The sequence below is a fragment of the Cajanus cajan genome, chromosome 4 (genome assembly GCF_000230855.2).
Source record: "Cajanus cajan strain Asha chromosome 4, NIPB_CcT2T_4, whole genome shotgun sequence".
Lineage (NCBI taxonomy): Eukaryota > Viridiplantae > Streptophyta > Magnoliopsida > Fabales > Fabaceae > Cajanus > Cajanus cajan.
The window spans coordinates 33,866,219-33,890,785 of NC_138520.1; the positions used below are offsets into that span (position 1 = coordinate 33,866,219).

Genomic DNA, 24,567 nt, shown 5'->3' on the forward strand with positions numbered 1-24,567 from the left:
AAGAAGCAATAAAGAATTAATGAAGAATGATTTTATTATAATCATAATGGAAACATGTGCCCTATCGAGGCTCGGGGGTCGGGCTGTCCCCGAGGAGTGATCTCTAATAGTCACTGAATTTACACATCCCTATTAGAAGGACAAGGACACTTGATGACGACAGCTGGCCTTGACGTTTGTGAACCAGCCTTCCTAAAGATCTGACTTAAAGAACGTCGAGAAGGATCTTGATTCCTCTTCGTTCTTTGATCTTTAACAGGGTTGTATCCTAACCCTTGTTTCCCCGGATTGTCGTTGATAATGGGTAGCTCCGGGATTCCTTGGGAGTCCTTGCCTAATCCTTGTCCTGGCAAGTATCCGTTCTTTGTGAGCATATGAGCTACCTTCTTCATTTCTCGGGGAAACGTTTCAACATTGGCAATTTCCAATGCTTGGAAGGCGGTTTCCAAAGCTTCCTCTGTTGCATCCACATAAGGTATGTTGGATGGCTTGCTGATGAGTATGTCATCTTCAGCTTGCACGGTCACCAGTTTGTCACCCACTATGAACTTGACTTTCTGGAGGAGCGTAGAGGGTACAGCTTTCGCATCATGAATCCAAGGTCGGCCGAGGAGACAGCTGTATGCGGGAGTAATGTCCATCACTTGGAATTCGACATTAAAGACGGTGGGTCCAATTTGGATTGGAAGATTGACTTCTCCCACCACTTCTCTTTTAGAACCGTCGAAGGCTCGAATGATCATGTTGCTCGGGCGCATTTGGATTCCCTTGATTGCCACTTGCTCGAGCGCTCTTTTTGGCATTACGTTCAAGGAAGATCCATTATCTACCAAGACTTTAGCGATGTGATACTCCTTGCACTTTATAGAGATGTGCAAGGGCTTGTTGTGGTTTGATCCCTCGGCGGGGATTTCTTCATCGATGAAGGTGAGGTGATCATTAGCCTTGATGTGACTAATAATCCCCTCAAACTCGTCTTGGGATATAGTGTACGACACGTATGCCTCGTTCAAGACTTTCAACAGAGCTTGCCGATGCGGTTCGGAGCATAGGATCAACGACAACAGCGTAATCTTTGCTGGCGTCCTATGAAGTTGATCCACGATGGAGTACTCGCTCTGTCGGATAAATTTTAACAGCTTGTCAGTCTCCTCCTCGGATTCTTTTTCCTCGGTTTTCTTTTCTTCTTTTTCTTTATTCTTGGGGGCTTTATTATGAAGATCATCGGGAGTGTAGATCCTACCACTCCTAGTCATGCCCCCAAGTCCAGCGATGTTGGAGATATCGCTGTCGGCAGAAGAGTGGATGTCGTATATCCACGGCACAGCCTTATTTGATTTGTAAGGGAAAGGCCTTGGAGCTATGATCCTTAATGGTGTCGGACCTTCCCCTTTATTCGTCTTGATTACCAACAACGGAGTTGATGTGCGCTCGCTTGGCGCGGTTGTTGGCTTACGCTTAATAACAAATGGCGTGCGATCCATCTTGAACATACGCATCGATTATTTCTTTCTTTTTATTAACGTTTATTAATGAATTACTAGGAGGGATGTATGAAATGCAAACCTAGATCCCTCCATGATCTTTGATAAGAATGCATGATATGAGATGATGGTGGTAAATATGCATGCATTGTGTTTATTCAACTAAGCATTATCATGTTTTTAGGATGTCCCTAAGATGATGCATGATATTGCTTGGTTTGGATAAATAACCCTTTTTTCCTTTTTTTTTGGGTATTTTGTTTTTTGTATTTTTTTTGGGTGAAAAGGGAAACTACCTATATGAATGTGATGAAGGTAGATGTTAACACCATGTAATGGAAGATTCTTATTCCCATTTATTCTTATTTTAAAAAAGGGAATGTTGTATGTTTAAATAATGCAATGTATGCTCATACAATGTCACATAATCAATGCACAAACAATTCACTCATCCACGAACAGTCACGAGCGAATCACGAGGTAGGGGTATCCTGCAGAAAAGTGCATATTCAAGGTGGATCTAACTGTTCTCACCGGTCTGAGGCCCCCAAGGTGCCCCCATTATAGGGACCCAATTCCTCTCATCGTAGGTCGATGGAAAGCTCCAACGCACCGTCGGACTCGAGTTCATGGTTATCACCTTGAGTGATGTTTTCCGACAACGGTCTACGGGCACCTATAGACCCATTCGACAACCGGCCGTACTAACATCCACTCCCTATGGTTAATCACTCATGCCCCCGGGTATAGAGGGAACTGTTGTGTGCAAAGGTTTGTGTGCAGTTTTTATTTCAAACAATTGCGTAAATTTAAAAATACAACAGTTATTAAAGCCAAATAGATAAACATGTTATCATACAAGTGAGGGGTAACGAAGTAATTTTTAACTATTATTTGTTAAAAACAATCTGTCACTAAATGGGACTGACTCTCGAAGCTTCCTCAGTGGAGTCGCCATCTGTCGCCACCGGCCCGAAACGGGCTTTCGACATTCGCGAAGGATGGTTGGACTCGTTTATTTGTTTAAAAATATGGATTGCTAGAATGACGTATTCTCAAACTGAGACCTTGTCAAACGAGCAATTTTATTAAATGATTCACCAATCCATATTAATCCCAAGCGGGACCCTCCATGGATTAGTGGTTTTCGTAGTAAAAGGGTTCGTGGAGTCGCCACCAATGTTTTACTCAAAACATTGGAAAAAGGGATAAGGCAATTGATTTTATAAATCAACTTTGGCCATTACAACCAGAGTTGGGTAAGGGAGTCGGTTACGCGTGGGGAAGGTGTTAGCACCCCACAGCGCCCCTTTCGGGTTCCCTATGACAGATTATTTCTAAAATAACAGTGTAAAATTACTAGATTACCCCTATTTATTCTAAGCAATTATAAATTAACTATCTACATGATAACAGTTTAAATATGCACACAGAAAGCAGTAAAAGGAAGGACTTTAAGAAGAAACCTTTGAAGCGTGCTTTTATATATTTCGTAAAACTGGGAAGCTTTTTGGCGTTCCCTCGCTCTACAAGCTCGCTCGCTCCTTCCTAAAAACTTTTGACTACGGAAATCCGGAGGATTTCCCTTCGACTAGGTTCGATCCTCAAGCAAAATGGCTCGAGGCTCAAGAACTTCGTCGGATCAACTCTCCGAGTGATTTCTAGGGCAGAACACTGCTCAAAAACCCCAGAATACTCAAGGAAAGGGTTGAAACTATGTGTAAAAGTGTGGAATGACGTCCAATTGACGTCATATTTATAGGGAACAGGCCCAATACGGGCTACAGAATCAATACGGCCGTATTGAAATTTTTGAACTTCAATACGGCCGTATTGAGTTCAATATGGCCGTATTGAAGCTCAGAAATTTCAATACGGCCGTATTGAGTTCACTGCGGCTGTATTGAAGCTTCAATACGGCCGTATTGATTTCAGTACGGCCGTATTGAAGTTTCAGAAACTTCAATACGCCGTATTGAGTTCACTGCGGCCATATTGAAGCTTCAATACGGCCGTATTAAGTTTAGTACGGCCGTATTGGGCTTCATTCCCTCCACTTCCTTATTTTAAGCTATTCTAAGACCTCTAGACCTACAGAGAACCCTCCTAGGGCCTTCCAGGAGTCCTTCTGGCTGATCTTCCTTCAGTCTTCGAGAGTCTTCAAGCTTTATTTCCGACCCGGACAATTTTAGGGGTCTACAGTTCTTAACTTTGAAATTTATCAAAGATTAATCAAGAAAGCATATAGGACTCATTTTCATTAGTAAGTCTTTTAAGGAACTTCTTTGAAAATTCATATTAGAAAAGTTTGAATTGAAATAAAGATCCTAAGAACTCTGAAAATTTTTAAAGTGTCATAGAATCCAATTCACCCCTCCTCTTGGATTGAGCCATTCTTTTCTAACAATTGGTATCTAGAGCAAGGTTGTTGAGTGTTATTCAAGATTTCAAAAATGGCCAACAACAGCCTACCTTATGGTAAGGGTGTGTCTATTCATAGACCTCCTGTTTTCAATGGTGAAAACTATGTCTATTGGAAAATTAGGACGAGAATTTTCATTGAAGCAATTGACATTGCTGTGTGGGATGTAATTGAAAATGGACCCTATATCCCTATGACCAAAGATGATGATGGGAAGAGAGAAAAACATTGGAGTGAGTGGAGTGATGATGAGAGAAAAATAGCCCAATATGACTATAGAGCAAAAAGCATCATTACATCTGTATTGTCTATTGATGAGTTTTTTAGAATTTCTCAATGCAAATTCGCTAAAGAAATGTGGGACACTTTGCAAGTCACTCATGAAGGAAAATGTGATGTAAAGAGATCTAGAATGCACACTCTTATAAGAGAATATGAATTGTTGAGAATGAATAATGGTGAATCAATTTCTAATTTTCAAAAGAGGTTTACACACTTGATAAATCACCTTGTTGATCTTGCAGGAAATTTGAAGAAGAAGAATTAAATTTGAAAGTGTTGCAATGCTTGGATAGATCATGGCAAGCAAAGGTTACTGCCATAGAAGAATCAAAGGACTTTCCTTTATTGACCCTTGCTACTCTCTTTGGAAAGCTAAGAGAGCATGAGTAAAAGCTGCATATATTTGAGGAAAATGAACAACAAGACAAAAAGGGCAAAGGAGTGTCACTAAGAGCCTTGAAATCAGTCAAAGGCAAAGAAGTGTGTGAAGAATCAAGCTTCGAAAATTCTGAAACAAAGAACTTCAAGTTGCTGGTGAAGAAGTTCAAAAAATTCCTAAGAAAGAAGAGGAATTCCCCCTACAATTGCAACAAGAAGGCCAATAAGAAAGAGGAAGCAAGTACATCCTCTTACAATTATTTTGAGTGTGGAAAACTAGGACACATAAAAGCTGAATGTCCAAACCTCTTAAATAAGCAAAAAGAGGAAAAAAAAGTGAAGAAAAATGTCAAAGGAAAAAGAGCCTACATTGCTTGGGAAGACAATGACTCAAGCACAACAAGTGATGAATCTGAATTTGAAGAGAACAATTTATGTTTGATGGCTGGAGCTGATCAAGACACAATAGAATGCTTGAGAGCCAAAAGCTTATTATGGTATCTTGATAGTGGCTGCTCAAGGCATATCACTGGAGATCCTTCAAAATTCTCAAGTCTGAAATTAAAGAATGAAAGGTTTGTTACTTATGGTGACAACAACAAAGGGAGAATTCTTGGTCATGGAAACATGGGTAACTCTTCCTCCTTAACATTGATTGAGAATGTATTGCTTGTTGAAAGGCTGAAACATAACTTGCTTAGCATAAGTCAACTTAGTGACAAAGGTTTTAAAATTGAATTTGATAACACTTGTTGCTTGATCTGTGATAAATTGACAAAAGAAATTAGATTCATTGGAAAAAGAATTGACAACATATACATGCTAGATTTAGAACACTCAATAGCAATTTCCAACAACAAGTGTTTAATAACCAAAGAAGACAATATTTGGCTTTGGCATAGAAGAGCTGCACATATTCACATGAATCACTTAAACAAACTTAGTAGAAAAGAGTTAGTGATAGGATTACCTAAACTCAAGTTTAGTAAGGACAAACTATGTGATGCTTGTCAAAAGGGCAAGCAAGTGTAGGCTAGCTTTAAAAGCAAAAATCAGATTTCAACTACTTGACCTTTACAATTAATTCATATGGATTTGTTTGGTCCTTCAAGAACCATGAGTCTAGGTGGGAACTACTATGGGTTAGTTATTGTAGATGACTATTCCATATTCACTTGGGTTATGTTTCTTGCAAATAAAAGTTAAGCTTTTAATGCTTTTAAGAAATTTGCCAAGCTTGTTCAAAATGAAAAGAACACAAATATCACCTCAATTAGAAGTGACCATGGAGGTGAATTCTAAAATATTTTGTCCCAAAAATTCTGTGAGGAGCATGGTATTAATCATAATTTTTCAGCACCTAGGACACCTCAACAAAATGGGGTTGTTGAAAGGAAAAATAGGTTTCTTGAGAAATTAGCTAGGACTATGTTGAATGAGACCAAATTACCAAAATATTTTTGGGCTGATGCTATTAATACAGCTTGTCATGTGTTAAACAAGGTTCTAATTAGGCCTATTCTAAAGAAAACACCCTATGAGATTTATAATGGGAGGAAGCCAATTATATCTCTTACTTTAGAGTATTTGGGTGTAAGTGTTTTGTGCTGAACAATGGCATAGAGCAACTTGGAAAATTTGATGCAAAAGCTGATGAGGCAATCTTCTTAGGATATTCTACAAATAGCAAAGTCTATAGAGTATATAACAAGAGAACTCTAATTGTTGAAGAATCAGTTCATGTTGTGTTTGATGAGACTAACAAACAAGAGACAAAGCAAACTGAAATAAAGGACTTGACTGATTTGCTTGATCAACCACCATTAGAAAGTGAACCAAATGAAAAGCCTAAAGAAAGTGAAATGAATGAAACCACTGAAAAGATAAGTGAACAATTGCCTAAGGAATGGAAAACTTCTAAGGACTTATCATTGGAAAATATAATTGGAAATATTAGTAAAGGAGTGTCAACTAGAAGATCCATCAAGAATATTTGTAATACTATGACTTTTGTTTCACAAGTTGAACCTAAGACAAAAGATGAATCACTACAAGATCAACATTGGTTAATGGCTATGCAAGAGGAACTAAATCAATTTGAAAGAAATGAAGTATGGGATTTAGTGCCATTACCAAATGATTATCCAATTATAGGAACCAAGTGGATTTTTAGAAATAAGCTTGATGAATCTAGAATCATTATAAGAAATAAGGCAAGGTTAGTGGCTAAGGGGTATAATCAAGAAGAGGGAATTGATTATGATGAGATTTTTGCCCCTGTAGCAAGAATAGAAGCCATTAGATTACTTCTTGCTTATGCTTCAATAATGAATTTCAAGCTTTATCAAATGGATGTGAAAAGTTCTTTTCTTAATGGTTTAATACAAGAAGAAGTGTATGTGGAGCAACCACTAGGTTTTGTTGATTTTAAGTATCCTAATCATGTGTACAAACTTAAAAAGGCACTCTATGGCTTGAAACAAGCTCCAAGATCATGGTATGACAGGTTGAGCAAATTTTTGATTGAGGATGACTATGTAAGAGGGAAAGTAGATAATACATTGTTTGTGAAGAAGTTTAAAAATGATACAATGTATGTTCAAATCTATGTGGATGACATTGTTTTTGGATCTAATAATGTCTCTCTATGCCAAGAATTTGCTAAGACCATGTAAGGTGAATTTGAAATGTCAATGATGGGAGAGCTTACATTCTTTTTGGGGTTGCAAATCAAACAAATGAGTGATGGAATCTTTATAACTCAAAGAAAGTATTGCAATGAACTTTGGAAGAATTTTGGTATGGAAGGGTGTAAGGAGGCTGCAACACCAATATCAAACACATGCAATCTTGACTTGGATGAGAAAGGTATAGCTGTTAACAACTCAAAATATAGAGGTATCATTGGATCACTTTTATATTTGACAGCTAGTAGGCCTGATATAATGTTTGTTGTGCTCTTGTGTGCAAGATTTCAGGCAAATCCAAAAGAATCTCACATGAAATCTGTAAAGAGAATTCTTAAATATCTAAAAGGAACAACTAATGTAGGTTTATGGTATCCAAAAGGAGTCTCACTAAGTATGATAGGTTACTCGGATTCAGACTATGCTGAGTGCAGACTTGATAGGAAAAGCACAAGTGGTACTTGTCACCTACTTGGAAGTGCACTACTCTCATGGCATAGTTAAAAGCAAGCTTGTGTTGCTTTAAGTACAGCTGAGGCTGAGTATATAGCTGTCAGAAGTTGTTGTGCACAAATTCTCTGGATGAAACAACAACTAAGAGATTATGGAACTGATTTGAACAAAATTCCTTTGAGATGTGATAATACAAGTGATGGAGAAGACTAGGAGAAGTGAAGTAAGGCCTCCTCCTTGAATCCACCAATGCTAGGATCTTCTTCAAAGGAGATTAGAAACCGTGATGAAGAACACCTCTAGAAGATGATGAATGTTCTTCTCCTTAGCTCTCCTTATGCTCGGATCAACTTCAATGGAGATAAACCGAATGTAGAACACCTCTAGAAGATGTAGAACCTGCGGATTAGGATTCCTAATCCATAGAAGGAAGCATCCAAGCTCAAGCCTCAAGGGATTGCACACTTCAAAGAGAAGGAAAATAGGTTTTCCTAGGGTATTTTGAAGGCACTCTCTAAGACTTTCTCTCTTGGAATTTCGGTGACTTTGAGGGAGAAACTTGGCTCAATGGCTCTCAAATTTCCGAATATTCAAAGTGAATACAAATGGTGAATGAAACACTTAAGTAAGCATGGTTTTGCACACTTTGGGCGCCTAAATCAAAAGGTGACATGTGGCGCCCAAAATTTGAATTCAAATTTGAAATTTGAATTCAAATTTTGGCTCCCATGTGCTACTCCGAAAATTCAGGTACCTAAGGTGCATCTAAGTGTAATTTGGAGTGTCATTTAGGGTTAATTTGAGGTCACATGTTCAGCCACCAAAGGTGCAAAACATGTGACTCAAATGTAACTTAAATGGCTTCCAAATTAAACCTAATTTAACCTAATTAGCCTACTTTAGTATTCCTTGTATTTTCCTAATCTAATGACCTAAATACAATGGTCAAACAAATACAATGGAAAGGAAAAATTACAAGAATGAAAATGAGCCCAATATTGGGTACCAAAAGCCCAAAGGCCAGCCCAAAACTAGGCCCAACAAGCCTAAAACCTAAAATGCTACTCTATGTGGTCCAAAATACAAGACCAAAATATATGATACCTATACTAACATGATGTATACAAAACATATGAAAATAGCTATAACAAAATATGGCCCATGAAAAGTTCAACTTGGGCCTTCCCAGGCCCATCAGGCCCATTGGGCCCTGACTGGCCCAAACCTTCATGTCTAGCCAACTCCTCTTGGCTCCTTCAATATGTCACCTCTTGCCTTCCTAGGCATGATTCCATCAACAAGTGCTATAAATCTAACCAAAAATCCAATTTTGCACTCTAGGACAAAACATATAGAATTAAGGCATCATTTTTTAAGAGATCATGTTCAGAAAAATGATTGTGTTGTAGAGTTTGTTGAAACTAGTAAACAATTAGCTGATATATTTACAAAACCTCTACCAAGAGAAAGATTTAATCAATTGAGAATTAAACTAGGAATTATCAATGAGTCTTGTTTGAATTGATTGTGAATGTCTACTTGAGTTTGATTGCTTGATTGAAAGTTGATTGATGTATGTGTAAAACATTGATATATGATGCATAAAAGAGAAAGTTTAAGAGTTGAAATAGATTAGGAATGGGTTAAAAGGTTAGAAATAAGAGGAGCAAAACTTCTCTGGAATAATCGATTATTGTAAAATTTAATCGATTATTGTAAGTGAGCCTAGGAGAATAATCGATTATTTGGAAGAAAATCGATTATCTAGGAGAAGAGGAATTCTAGAAGTCTCTGGAATAATCGATTATTTGGGTAATAATCAATTATTTGGGTGTAGACCCCTAAAATTGTCCGGGTCGGAAATAAAGCTTGAAGACTCTCGAAGACTGAAGAAGGATCAGCCAGAAGGACTTCCAGAAGGCCCAAGGAGGGTTCTCTATAGGTCTAAGAGGTCTTAGGATAGCTAAAAATAGAAAATAGGAGGAATTGGGACCAATACGGGCTGCTTGGGGACCAGTACGGCCTGTATTGAAGTTTTGAACTTCAATACGGCCGTACTGGACTCAATACGGCCGTATTGAAGATTTGTGAACTTCAATACGGCCGTATTGAGTTCAATACGGCCGTATTGAAGAACAAATTCTCAATACGGGCCGTATTGACCCCAGCGCCCGTATTGCTCCTATTTCCTATAAATATGGCGTCATTTGACGTCAATACACACTTTTCAACCATTTCTTGACTCTCTTATTGAGTGTTCTGGGGTTTTTGAGCAGTGCTCTGCCTTAGGAACCTCTCTGGGAGTCAGGACCGGTTAAATCCTCGAGTTCTGAGCGCTTTGCTTGAGTCTCGGATTTAACCGAAGGGGAAATCTTTTTGATTCCCTTAGTCAAAAATTTTCTTCGAGGAGAGTGTCGAGCGAGCTTGTAGAGGGAAGGAGCGCCGCAAAGCCTCCTAGCATTTATTGAGATTTATAAAAGCACGCTCCAAGAGGTTTTCTTTAATTCCCTCCTTTTACTGCTTTCTGTGTGTTTAATTTAAGCATCATGTAGATATTTAAGATAATAATCGTTCATAAATAAAAGGGGTAATTTAGTAATTTTGTGCTATTATTTGTAAAATAATCCGTCATAGGGAACCCGTTAGGGGCGCTGTGGGGTGCTAACACCTTCCTCACGCGTAACCGACTCCCTTACCCGACTCTGGTTATAATGGCCGAAGTCGATTTTTGAAATCGATTGCCTTAACTTCTTTTTCCAATGTTTTGAGTAAAACATTGGTGGCGACTCCACGAACCCTCCCTTTTTACAAAAACCACTAATCCATGGAAGGTCCCGCTTGGGATTAAATTGGATTGGTGAGACTCTTTCAATAATAAATTGGATAAGATCGACGAGGTCTCAGTTTGAGAACAAGTCGTTCTAACAATCCAATACATTTTCAAACAAAAAATAAAAAGAGAGCTCGACCGTCTTCGCGACCGCCGAGGCCCGTTTGGGCCGGTGGCGACAGATGGCGACTTCACTGGGGACGCCTTGAGAGTCAGTCCCATTTAGTGATGGATTATTTTCAAAATAATAGTCTAAAATTACTTCACTACCCCTCACTTGTATGATAATATGATTTATTATATGGCTTTAATAACTGTTGTTTGTTTAATTTCCGCAATTGTTTGAAATACAAACTGTACACAAACCTTTGCACACAACAGTTCCCTCTATACCCGGGGGCATGAGTGATAATCCATAGGGAGTGGATGTTAGTACGGCCGGTTGATGGGTTTATAGGAGCCTATGAGACCGTTGTCGGAAAAACATCACTCAAGGTGATAACCATGAACTCAAGTCCGACAGTGCGTTGGAACTTTCCATCGGCTTACGACGAGAGGAATTGGGTCCCTATAATGGGGGCACCTTGGGGGCCTCAGACCGGTGAGAACAGTTAGAACCACCTTGAATATGCACTTTTCTGCAGGATACCCCTACCTCGTGATTCGCTCGTGACTGTTCGTGGATGAGTGAATTGTTTGTGTATAGGTTTATGTGACATTGTTTGTGCATTAATAAACCTCATGATAAGGTCTAAAGAATAATCCCCATGCATGGAAAATATCATGACATGAGAGAAAAAACCATGTGTGAGAATATAATAAAAGCAAGGAGCATGTACATCATTGTTAATAAGATCTCATGCATCCTCATCAGTCATTCATTTTAGGATCACCAATACCCTCTCGATGTGAGCAAAAGAGACCCATGACTATTGAGATTCTCCGTTATGGAGAGGTCATAGGCTAAGGAGGGTGATAAACCTTCATCTTAAAAAGGCAGCGCCTTAAAGATGGAGGGTTATCAAGCTCACTTCAAGGGTGTATTCATACCATGAATAAACTAATTAGCTTAAAAACATTCATTTTAGAAAGTGGCTGGTCATCTCTCTGTCCTCACACGTGCGCAGAAGATCAAGAAGATGGAAGCTCTGGAGGAGCAAAACAAGAAGCTCACAACCGAGCTTTCACAGCTTAAGGAGCAAATGGCGCAAATGATGGAACTCATGCGTCATCACAACGTCCATGGATCACACCACGGTGACCATGGGTCCCATCATGAGGGAGAGGAGGAAGAGTATGAAAAAGATCCTCCAAACGCTGTACCTCTTGGGGCTGGAATTATAATAAAAGAGCCCGAGGTTTCAAAGGAACAATTCCATGCCCTCGAGGATCGGCTAAGGGCTATGGAGGGGCATGATTTTGATATCAAGGACGCCGCCGACATGTGCTTGGTGAGGGACATTCAATTCCCTCCCAAATTCAAGGTGCCAGATTTTCCAAAGTACGTGGGATCGACTTGCCCTAAAAGTCATCTCACCATGTACTGTCGCAAGATGGCCGCATATGCCACAAATGAAAAGCTCTTGATTCATTGTTTCCAAGAGAGCTTAGCTGATACCGCGCTCAACTGGTATATGCAACTAGATGGAAATCTAGTACATACATGGAGACAGTTGGCCGACGCCTTTCTCAAGCGCTATAAATACAACATCGACCTAACACCCGATAGGTCCGATCTTCAAGCCTTGAGCAAAACAAATGATGAATCCTTCAAGGCGTACGCCCAACGATGGAGGGAGTTGGCGGCACAGATAGAGCCCCCGCTGTCAGATAAGGAGACGGTGTCCTTATTCATCAACTCGTTGACCGGTCCCTATTACGACAAAATGATAGGGAACACGACAACACTCTTCTCGGACATCATCACCATTGGAGAAAGGGTGGAACAAGGGCTCAAAAGTGGGAAGTTAGCTAAGCCTTCCCAATCATACGAAGCTAAGAAGACCTTCGGGAAGAAGAAAGAAGGAGGAGTCAATGCCATAACCATCTCTTCGTCTTCTTCCACTTCGAAGTCAGGAAGATCGCAGTCTACCCCTGTGAGGAAGCTTGATAAACTTCCGACCACATATAGCGACCTCCTGCCGAAGCTAGTAGAAGCCAAACTTCTAGCTTATGTTCCACCAAGGAAAATGGACCCACCCTACCCCGAGTGGTACAAACCTCAAGATACATGCTTATACCACTCGGGAGGACCAGGACATACAACGGAGAACTGCAGAGCTCTCAAACATAAGGTCCAAGACCTTATTGATGCTGGGTGGGTCACCTTTGATTCGACAGCGCCCGACGTGAGCAAGAATCCTTTGCCCAAGCAGGAGTAGAGAGAAGGGCAAGCCACGATAGGACCCCTCCATGTTTTTCTTTTCTTTTAGGGACTCATGATCAGTACCCGAGATCATGAGAACCCTTTTATGTAAATAAGGGTCTTGTACATTTTTACACATATCAATAAAAGGCATTTTTCACACATTACTCTCTCATTTTGTTCTTTTCTCTCTCTCTCATTAACATTAATAAATTCTAAACCTAAAACAGAACCAATAAATAATTATGTCTGTGATTGTTCGCTCCAATCGGGATCCGAAAGCTGAGGATGAATGGGTTGGGTCGGACAGTGATGAGGAGACCATCTCTCCGGATCTGCAAAGACTGCTAGACCAAGAAGCTCGTCTACTCCAACCGTATCAAGAAGAATTGGAGACTGTAAATTTGGGGCAGGGTCAAGAGTTGCAAGAGGTCAACATTGGGACCCATATCAGTGATGAAATAAAAGCACAATTGGTCCAATTATTAAGGGAATACAAAGATGTATTTGCGTGGTCATACCGTGATATGCCCGGTTTGGACTCCAAAATCGTCGAGCACAAGTTGCCATTGAAAGAAGGGTATCGACCCGTTAAGCAAAAGCTTCGACGAATCAAGCCCGAATGGTCTTTAAAGATCAAGGAGGAGGTGGAAAAACAATTAGACGCGGGATTCTTGGTCGTATCCCAATATCCCGAATGGCTGGCTAACATTGTGCCAGTTATCAAAAAGAATGGAAAGGTTAGAGTGTGTGTTGACTACAGGGATCTAAATCGTGCCAGTCCAAAGGACGATTTTCCCTTGCCACATATTGATACACTCGTGGACCACACAGCCACAAACACACTCTATTCCTTTATGGATGGATACTCGGGGTATAACCAAATCAAGATGAACATGGAAGACCGCGAGAAGACTTCCTTCATTACACCTTGGGGCACGTTTTGCTACAGGGTAATGCCTTTTGGACTCAAGAATGCGGGTGCCACCTACCAACGAGCGATGGTGACATTATTCCACGATATGATCCACAAAGAAATTGAGGTCTACGTGGATGACATGATCGCAAAGTCAAAAGACGAAATGAACCATATCCGATATTTGAGAAAATTATTCAACCGGCTTCGCAAATATCAGCTTAAGCTAAATCCTGCTAAGTGTACTTTCGGAGTCCGGTCGGGTAAGCTTCTCGGGTTCATCGTCAGTGAAAAAGGCATAGAAGTGGACCCCGATAAAGTAAAGGCAATAATGGAAATGCCTCCTCCTAAAACTGAGAAAGAGATAAGAGGATTCCTTGGCAGGGTGAACTATGTTGCAAGGTTCATCGCACAATTGACTGACACGTGCAAGCCAATATTCAAGCTGTTGCGCAAGAATCATTCAAGAACTTGGGGTGAGGATTGTCAACAAGCTTTCAACAAAGTCAAACAGTGCTTGGCCAATCCACCAGTATTGGTGCCGCCTGTCGAGGGAAGGCCATTAATCCTCTATCTAACTGTGCTTGATGAGTCCATGGGAGCCGTGCTAGGGCAACAGGACGAAACAGGGAAAAAAGAACGAGCCATCTACTACTTGAGCAAGAAATTTCTAGATTATGAGACACGCTACACGCCATTAGAAAAGACATGCTGTGCGTTAGCGTGGGCAACACAAAGGCTCAGGCAGTACATGATTAGGCATACTACTTGGTTGGTTTCCAAAATGGATCCAATCAAGTACTTGTTCGATAAGCCAATAATCACTGGGAGAATTGCCCGATGGCAAGTACAATTATCAGAATTCGACATCATACATGTCACACAAAAGGCCATCAAGGGCAGTACCCTAGCTGATTACCTAGCACATGGGCCGACCAACGATTATCAATCCCTTCAGGATGATTTCCCCGATGAGCATATAATGAGTATACAACATGAAGAACCAAAAGATGATGCGTGGACCATGTATTTTGATGGAGCCTCCAACATGCTTGGACAAGGGATTGGGACAGTGTTAATCTCCCCACAAGGAAAGCATATCCCCTTAACGGCAAGACTCAACTTCGACTGTACAAATAACATGGCCGAATACGAGGCTTGCACGTTAGGGATTCAAGCGGCTATCAACAATGGTATCCTCAAACTCAAAGTATTTGGGGATTCGGCTCTAGTTATCCATCAGCTACGAGGTGACTGGGAAGTCCGAAATCCTAAACTAATACCATATGTTGAGCATATCAAAGATTTGACACAATTCTTTCAAAATGTCATCTTTGAATACATTCCAAGGGAGGAAAATCAGTTTGCCGACGCTCTTGCTACACTCTCATCAATGTTCGCCTTGGATAGTGAGCATGAAATGCCTGTTATAAATATCCGGCGGCATAATAAGCAAGCGTTCTGCTTTCTGATAGATGAAGCTATTGATGATCATCCATGGTTCCATGACATCAAACAGTATTTGACAAAGGGGAAATATCCTGATATGGCCAGTGATAATGACAAAAAAAATATCCGGAGAAGAGCCATGGGATTTCTGCTAATCGGCAAAACCCTCTACAAGAAAAATTATGACTCGGTCTTGTTAAGATGTGTAGACCAAGCCGAGGCTCAAAACTTGATCAAAGAAGTACATGAGGGGGTTTTCGGTACCCATATTCCCGGGCCCGCAATGGCTAAAAAGATCCTCAGAGCAGGATATTATTGGTCGACCATGGAAAAGGATTGCCACCAATACGTGCGAAAATGCCACAAATGTCAAGCATACGCCGATAACATCCATGTTCCGCCAACTCCACTCAACGTATTGGCTTCACCTTGGCCATTCTCAATATGGGGCATGGATGTTATTGGACCCATCGAGCCAAAGGCATCCAATGGACACAGATTCATCCTTGTGGCCATTGACTATTTCACCAAATGGGTAGAAGCGGCATCGTATGCTCACGTGACCCGAAAGGTGGTAACATCCTTCATCAGGAAAAATATTATATGCAGATACGGTATTCCCGACAAGATCATCACTGATAACGGATCCAATTTGAATAACAAGATGGTGGAAGAACTGTGCCAAGAGTTCAAAATCCAACACCATAACTCTTCCCCATATCGACCAAAGATGAATGGGGCAGTCGAGGCAGCCAACAAAAATATCAAGAAGATAGTACAAAAGATGGTTGTCTCATTCAAAGACTGGCATGAGATGCTACCCTTCGCTCTCCATGGATACAGGACTTCAGTGCGCACGTCCACAGGAGCTACTCCGTTCTCCCTTGTTTATGGGATGGAGGCAGTTCTACCCGTCGAGGTCGAAATACCTTCTCTAAGGGTAATCATGGAAGCGAAACTTTCCGAGGCAGAATGGGTTCAAAGCCGGTATGACCAATTGAACCTTATTGAAGAAAAGCGGCTGAACGCCATATGCCATGGTCAAGCCTATCAAAGGAAGATCAAAAAGGCTTTTGACAAGAAAGTCCACCCTCGAGTCTACCATGAGGGAGAGCTGGTGATGAAGAAATTACTACCAGCCCAAAAGGACAAAATCGGAAAGTGGGCCCCATATTACGAAGGACCATACGTGGTGAAACGAGCCTTCTCCGGAGGAGCATTGATCCTCACAAACATGGATGGAGAAGAACTTCGATACCCAGTCAACGCTGATGTGGTAAAGAAGTACTACGCTTGAAGACGTTGCTTGCACAGGCCCGCTAGGATGAAAACCCGAAAAGGGCGTCCTAGGCAAAAGTTAGGGCAAAATAAAAGCCCGCTAATACAAGGGTATTAGGCAAAACAAAGGCAAAATTATCCCCGCTAGGATACGTCCTAGGCAAAAATTAGGGGCAAAAGAATAAGATGTAAAAACGAAGCAAGCAACGGTCACTTGAACCGAAAACCGAAAGGCGGTTCAAGCAATTATCTTCTAGAAGCAAGCATCTTGCAGCATTTACACTCCTGGCTCAGGCATCTCACCCAAAGTAATTAGGGGAACGGGAAGAGCAGCAATCACAGATGTAATTGTTTAAGCCAAAATGTATATAGCCTACCCTGGCCAGCCATTCTTCAGAAAATCCCTCTGTAAATCTTTCTGTAAAAATATTTGAAAATCAATAAAATATCCATTTGTTTCTTTTCTCTCTTGACCATGTGATTATGCCTTTAAATTGATGTTTCAAAAATTGTATGAAACTCTGTTAATAATCGGTCAATAAAGAAAATTGGAGGGGTTCCTATGAAATCCGTAATCTCCTGCATAAAGGCTCATAAAAATACTCCCTCGCGTCAACGACAGAAAGTCCTCCAAAAAAGAGGAGGATAGGGAGAGCCATACACTTTTCTAAACAAAAGAATAAAAAATACAAACTTGCATCGCGTGCATCACACACATTAGTTGCACATTCAAAAGACCTTACCATGAGGCAATTGCATAAAATATAAAAAATAGAAAATTGCTTGTGTATGACAGCAGTCAACAAAAGCCGGAAACGAAAAAGGCGAGGATATAGAAAATCCAACAAACAGCTTGTACAGAATAATCGAGCCTGGAGAGGCTCGCAGAAATAATACTCCCCAAAGGGAACCTCAGCTCATGAAGCCAATATCCAACAAGAGCTTTCAAAGCAAGATCGTCAAAATCTCCCAAAGGAAGTACGATCATCCAAGTAATATCTCCAAGTCAAAGGACTTCAGACTTCCTCAGTGGAAAGTAGCTCTCCGACTCAGGCATTGAGTGAGGCTAAGCCTGTAGAGGCTTCCTAAATAATACTCTCCCGATCAGACAGAATAATTGAGCCTGGAGAGGCTCGCAGAAAGAATACTCCCTTCAGAATATCTGAGCCTGGAGAGGCTCGCAGAAAGAATACTCCCTCAGAATAATTGAGCCTGGAGAGGCTCGCAGAAACAATACTCTTCCTTCAGAATAGTTGAGCCTAGAAAGGCTCGATTCCCCAGAGATATCTCAAGCTTACACTCACGGGCCAAATTCCCCAGTGAAAGCTATCAGAATGCGATCAGCGAAATCCCCAAAGGAGGCCTGATCATCCAAGAAAAGTGTCTAAGGACTTTAAACTTCCCCAATGGAGGATAGTTTTCCAACTCAAAAGCGATGAGTGAAGCTAAGCCTGAAGAGGCTTTCTAAATAATACTCTAGGATGAATAAAAACTTCAAATCCCCAATCGCCTACTAAAGAGGCATCTCTTCAAAAGGAAGACCAATAAACTATTCCCCAAGTGGAATTTGGCCCTCAGCCTAACAAATGAACGTCAAGATGATCTGCCTAACAAAAGAGGCCAATCAACATCAATCCCCAGTGGATGATCGCCTATCCAAGAGGCATCCCCACAAAAGGGGAAGAAAATCAAAAAGATTAATAAAATTCCCCAAGCGGAATTTGGCATCCCGCCAAAACATCGAACATCAAGACTATCTGCCTAACAGAAGAGGCCAGTCAAAAAATCAACATGTCAACATCCCTAGCGGATAACAGCCTACACAGAGGCTACAAAACCAGAAAAGTCAAAAAGAGTCACCCGAATAAGGATAACCGGGATACTCCACCAATGTCGACAGGACGTCAGCCAAACATAAGGCATCGCTCATTTCAAAAAGAGCATCTTTGTGTCTACACCCCAAGGAAACAGAAATTCCTCAATGGGCACCAACCATACAATGCAAAGTTGGGACACAAGAACCTATGAGTAACTGCACATCCCCGAGACGGATCCCTGCGTTATCCAGCCCTCAGCGGCATCAAAATCAAAATCAAACCGTCGAAACAGCATCGTGGACTGTGGAGACAAATCAATCACAGATCCCTGGAGAGGGCAAACTCGCCATGCCGAAGTGAACAGAAACACGGAGGCAGACCCTGGAGAGGGCAAACTCACTTTGCCAAAGTGATCAGAAACACGGAGGCAGACCCTGGAGAGGGCAAACTCAGTACCGAAGTGTTCAGAAAGCACGGAGGTATGCAACTTTCGGCTCGGGCGGCGAGTAAAGTTGTATCTGGAGAGACAGTACTCACAGCTTCCGGCTAGGGCGTCTAGTGAAGCTACCCTGGAGAGGGCAAACTCAGTACCGAAGTGTTCAGAAAGCACGGAGGTATGCAACTTTCGGCTCGGGCGGCGAGTAAAGTTGTATCTGGAGAGACAGTACTCACAGCTTCCGGCTAGGGCGTCTAGTGAAGCTACCCTGGAGAGGGCAAACTCAGTACCGAAGTGTTCAGAAAGCACGGAGGTATGCAACTTTCGGCTCGGGCGGCGAGTAAAGTTGTATCTGGAGAGACGGTACTCACCCTGGAGAGGGCAAACTCAGTACCAAAGTGTTCAGAAAGCACGGAGGTATGCAACTTTCGGCTCGGGCGGCGAGTAAAGTTGTATCTGGAGAGACGGTACTCACCCTGGAGAGGGCAAACTCAGTACCAAAGTGTTCAGAAAGCACGGAGGTACGCAACTTCCGACTCGGGCAGCGAGTGAAGTTGTACTCACAACTTCCAGCTAGGGCGTCTAGCGAGGCTAACCTGGAGAGGCTACTCAACCAATTTTCCACCGGAAGACGCTACAAGTCAGAAGGTTGGCACATCACCCGGACAATTGGGTCAACTCCTTTACTTGTCAGCCGGTAAACTAAAAGGCCGTTTGACCAAGTAAAGGAGGGGGCAGCTGTAGACCCCTAAAATTGTCCGGGTCGGAAATAAAGCTTGAAGACTCTCGAAGACTGAAGAAGGATCAGCCAGAAGGACTTCCAGAAGGCCCAAGGAGGGTTCTCTATAGGTCTAAGAGGTCTTAGGATAGCTAAAAATAGAAAATAGGAGGAATTGGGACCAATACGGGCTGCTTGGGGACCAGTACGGCCTGTATTGAAGTTTTGAACTTCAATACGGCCGTACTGGACTCAATACGGCCGTATTGAAGATTTGTGAACTTCAATACGGCCGTATTGAGTTCAATACGGCCGTATTGAAGAACAAATTCTCAATACGGGCCGTATTGACCCCAGCGCCCGTATTGCTCCTATTTCCTATAAATATGGCGTCATTTGACGTCAATACACACTTTTCAACCATTTCTTGACTCTCTTATTGAGTGTTCTGGGGTTTTTGAGCAGTGCTCTGCCTTAGGAACCTCTCTGGGAGTCAGGACCGGTTAAATCCTCGAGTTCTGAGCGCTTTGCTTGAGTCTCGGATTTAACCGAAGGGGAAATCTTTTTGATTCCCTTAGTCAAAAATTTTCTTCGAGGAGAGTGTCGAGCGAGCTTGTAGAGGGAAGGAGCGCCGCAAAGCCTCCTAGCATTTATTGAGATTTATAAAAGCACGCTCCAAGAGGTTTTCTTTAATTCCCTCCTTTTACTGCTTTCTGTGTGTTTAATTTAAGCATCATGTAGATATTTAAGATAATAATCGTTCATAAATAAAAGGGGTAATTTAGTAATTTTGTGCTATTATTTGTAAAATAATCCGTCATAGGGAACCCGTTAGGGGCGCTGTGGGGTGCTAACACCTTCCTCACGCGTAACCGACTCCCTTACCCGACTCTGGTTATAATGGCCGAAGTCGATTTTTGAAATCGATTGCCTTAACTTCTTTTTCCAATGTTTTGAGTAAAACATTGGTGGCGACTCCACGAACCCTCCCTTTTTACAAAAACCACTAATCCATGGAAGGTCCCGCTTGGGATTAAATTGGATTGGTGAGACTCTTTCAATAATAAATTGGATAAGATCGACGAGGTCTCAGTTTGAGAACAAGTCGTTCTAACAATCCAATACATTTTCAAACAAAAAATAAAAAGAGAGCTCGACCGTCTTCGCGACCGCCGAGGCCCGTTTGGGCCGGTGGCGACATTGGGTAGCAAGAATACAAAGAGTCTTTGGAATAATCTTTTATTTGGGCAATAATCGGTTATCTAGGTGAGTGAGAGGAATTGACCCTATAGAATAATCGATTATTCCAAAAATAATTGATTATTTAGTGCAGAAAGGGTTTTTCAAAGGATTTTACTGATACAAATAATCGATTATTTGTATAGATAATCGATTATTTGCGCGACCCTTGGTTTTCCAGATGGTTTTTGAATGGTTTAATTCGCACCAACCCCCAACCTCCCACTTCTCTACATAAGTGGCACCTCTTCTCTACCCCAATCCGGTGCGATGGCTTTTATAACACCTAAACCTTCTTATTTTTCAAATTCCCACATTCTCTCAACTCTCACACAAACCCTAACACACTTTCTTCTTCATCTTCTTCATCTCCAACAAAGAACCTACCTTTAACCTCAAAATGGCCTCATCTTCCAAGAGACCAAAGAAGCTTGAAGTCAGGGGGAGCAAAAGACCTCTGCCCACAGGAGCTGAGCAACTCATCTCCAAGTGGTTTGCTGATGAGAAGACGCTAAATTACTATTTTGAATGGTATGCGGGTAGGAGAGTCATCCCTTCAAAGACCTTGAAGCTAAAATGGTTCAAGAATGAGGGTGTTTAGCTTTCCTCCTCTCTTGGAGCACCAGGAACCTGGGAAGTTCTTGGAGTTATAAGGACCGTATTACCCTAATCTTATAAGTCTGTTCTTATGTTTTGCCTCAAGCAATGAAGGGATAATGCAATCTGTGGTGAAGGGCAAGGTCATAAAGGTTGATGGTCCAACATTGAAGGAAGCAGCTAGGCTGAGCGGAGACGGGAGTACGAAGCCCCAACCCTTCAACTTTGGAGATTTTGAGGAGATGACAACGTTTAGAGATTATCAAAGGAACCCGACGACCACTAATTACCCAAAATTTCTGGCCGAAGGTATGAAGAAAAATTTAAGATTAATTTCTATTATTATAGCTTGGATGATTAAGCCTAGACTACATAATCATGCTCAAATGTCTAGGGATGACATTTTGCTGATGCATGTTATTAAGAAAAAGATTAAGATAGATTGGGTGCCAGTGGTGAATGATTGTATGTGGAAGGCTAGGAGAAATGAGGATGGTCCAATACCATACGCTTTGTTATTATCTAGGATTTTTGAGAAAGCTGGCGTGGATCTGAAAGGGGAGAAAAAAATCATTCTCCATGCCTCGAATAAAATTGAAAAATCTTCTTTGCATCATATGGGGATGCTGAAACAAGAAGACAAATGGGTATTCAAAGGGGATGTTCATCCGACTCCTGAACCTACAACTGATGAAGATGGTGTTCAATCTCATGATGAAGACCAGCCACCACAAGTGGAAATTGAACCTGAACGGGAATAAGAACCGGAGCCTAAAGCATTTTCTTCGTTTGAGCAAATTATGATTAACAAGATTGATGCGGTAATGGAGATCACCTCCCTTGATAGTGCAACTTGTACACTTAGACTTCCAAGTGCTATTTTGGTTCCTAGAAAATACCAAAAATATTTTTTTCTCTTTTGAATAGCATTTAAACTTCTTATTGCTTAATCATGAGTCATATTTCTCAAAGTGATAGTGATCTTGAATCTCCTAAAATTTTTTCTACAATTGTCAAGGAGGTTGAGGCACTAAAACTATGGAAGCAACAAGAGGTACTTCAAAAAGAAAAAGAAAAGATTGAAAGAGAAGTACAACTTATTGCTCTTGAGGAAGAGATAAACAAAATTAAGCAACAAGAAGAAAAACTTTTGAAAAAAATTAATAAAAGAAAAAGCCAAAAGAGTTCTACTAGAAGTTCCAATGCCTCTACAAGCCAAGAGGATGTAGGTAGTTTGAATGCTGATGCATATTACCAACCTACACCTAGAAGAGTCATTAAGGAACCCAAAGTGAGGGAATCAAGGGTTGATCTCCCTTACTTTCATGGAAAAGAGGATGTTGACACCTACTTGGATTGGGAAATGAAAGTGGATCAAATCTTCACTTGTCATCAAGTAGGTGAAGAAAGAAAAGTTCCCTTGGCCACCTTAGCTTTCCAAGGACAAGCTATGTATTGGTGGACATCCTTGGAGAGAGAGAGAAGACTTCACAATGACCCTCCTATTACTTATTGGAATGAATTGAGGAGTGCTATGAGAAGAAGGCACATACCTTCTTATTATAGTAGGGAGCTTATGGATAAGCTCCAAAGACTCCAACAAAAGAACATGAGTGTGGAGGAGTATAGACAAAAAATGGAGTTGTATCTCATGAGGGTTGGGATAAGGGAAGAGGAAAGATTGACCATTGCTAGATTTCTAAGTGGTCTTAATTTTGATATAAGAGATAGGGTTGAGTTACTCCCTTATAGGGACCTTGATGATTTGGTCCAACTTTGTATAAGGGTGGAACAACAAAATTTGAGGAAAAATTCTTTCAAAGGTAAAACTCAAACTAGCTCATATATCAAGAAGGACTACAAGAGGGAGGCTCAATATGATTCTTTTAAGAATTTTAGCAAGGGTCTAGAAAAAGAAAAAGAAAAGGAAAAAGATAAAAATAAAAATGTTGTCACTTCTAGTAGTAAAACTAGTGACATCAAATGCTTTAAATGTCTTGGGAGAGGCCACATAGCTTCTCAATGTCCAACTAAAAAGGTCATGATTTTGAGAGGACAAGAAATTTATAGTAGTGTTGATGAATCTAGTTCTACCACTTCAAGTGATAGTGAAACTAGTGAGGAAGACCATCCAATTGAAAGAGCATATCCTTATGATGGTCAACTTTTGATGATTAAAAGGCTTCTAGGAAGCCAACCTAATGAGTCTCACCTTTCACAAAGAGAGAATATTTTTCACACAAGGTGTAAAATTTCTGATAAAGCTTGTTCTCTCATTGTGGATAGTGGGTCTTGTTGCAATTGTTGTAGCACAAGGTTGGTGGAGAAGCTTGATCTTACTCCAATTCCCCATCCGAAACCATATCAACTTCATTGGCTTAATGAAGATGAGGATATCATTGTGGACAAGCAAGTGAAAGTCAAGTTTTCGATTAGTAACTATGAAGATCATGTGGTATGTGACATGCTTCCCATGGAAGCTTGTCATATTTTTTTGGGAAGTCCATGACAATTTGACAAGAAAACCATGCATAATGGCCTTACCAATGAAATTACTTTCACTCATAAAGAAAATAAGTTTTTACTTCATCCTTTGTCTCCTTCACAAGTGATAGAGGATCAAGTACAAATGAAAATGAAAAGAGAAGAAGAAGAAAAAAACGATAAAAAAAAAGAAAAGAAGCATAAATCTTAAAAGAAGAAGAAGGAAGAGAAACCTCTTCCAATAGAAGGAATTCAACAAGAAAACACTTTAAAACAAACTTTACTTGTTGAAAAGCCTTCTTTCATTCTTCTTTGTAGAGGTATGTTTAACTGTCATAATTTAAGTCTTGAACCTAGTTCTTTACCTCTTGAAGTTTCTCAATTATTAAAAGAATTTGATGATATATTCCCTAGTGAAGGTCCAAAGGGCCTTCCTCCTTTTAGGGGTATAGAACATCAAATTGGTTTTGTGCCTGGGGCTAGTCTACCCAATAGACCAGCCTATAGGACAAATCCACAAGAAACTAAGGAGATAGAGAACCAAGTTCAAGAATTATTGGACAAGGGGTGGGTGCAAAACAGTTTGAGTCCCTGTGCTGTGCCTGTATTGTTAGTGCCCAAGAAAGATGGAAAATAGAGAATGTGTAGTGATTGTAGGGCTATTAACAATATCACAATCAAGTACAGGCACCCAATCCCTAGACTTGATGATATGCTTGATGAGTTACATGG

The 24,567-nt window shown here is 40.9% G+C and overlaps 1 protein-coding gene across 1 annotated transcript; it reads left to right on the forward strand.

The window, feature by feature from the left end:
* Nucleotides 1-9,949: 9,949 nt before the first annotated feature.
* LOC145956781 (uncharacterized) lies at nt 9,950-13,986 on the forward strand. The gene is made up of 2 exons (XM_083072465.1): nt 9,950-10,199; nt 11,625-13,986. Exon 2 carries the CDS (start codon nt 11,676-11,678, stop codon nt 12,915-12,917), a length of 1,242 nt encoding a protein of 413 aa, XP_082928591.1. The 5' UTR covers nt 9,950-10,199; nt 11,625-11,675; the 3' UTR covers nt 12,918-13,986.
* Nucleotides 13,987-24,567: the final 10,581 nt, after the last annotated feature.

Excerpts from the sequence above, each read along its gene's own strand:
- LOC145956781 (XM_083072465.1), top strand. The coding sequence starts at position 11,676 with ATGGAAGCTCTGGAGGAGCAAAACAAGAAGCTCACAACCGAGCTTTCA.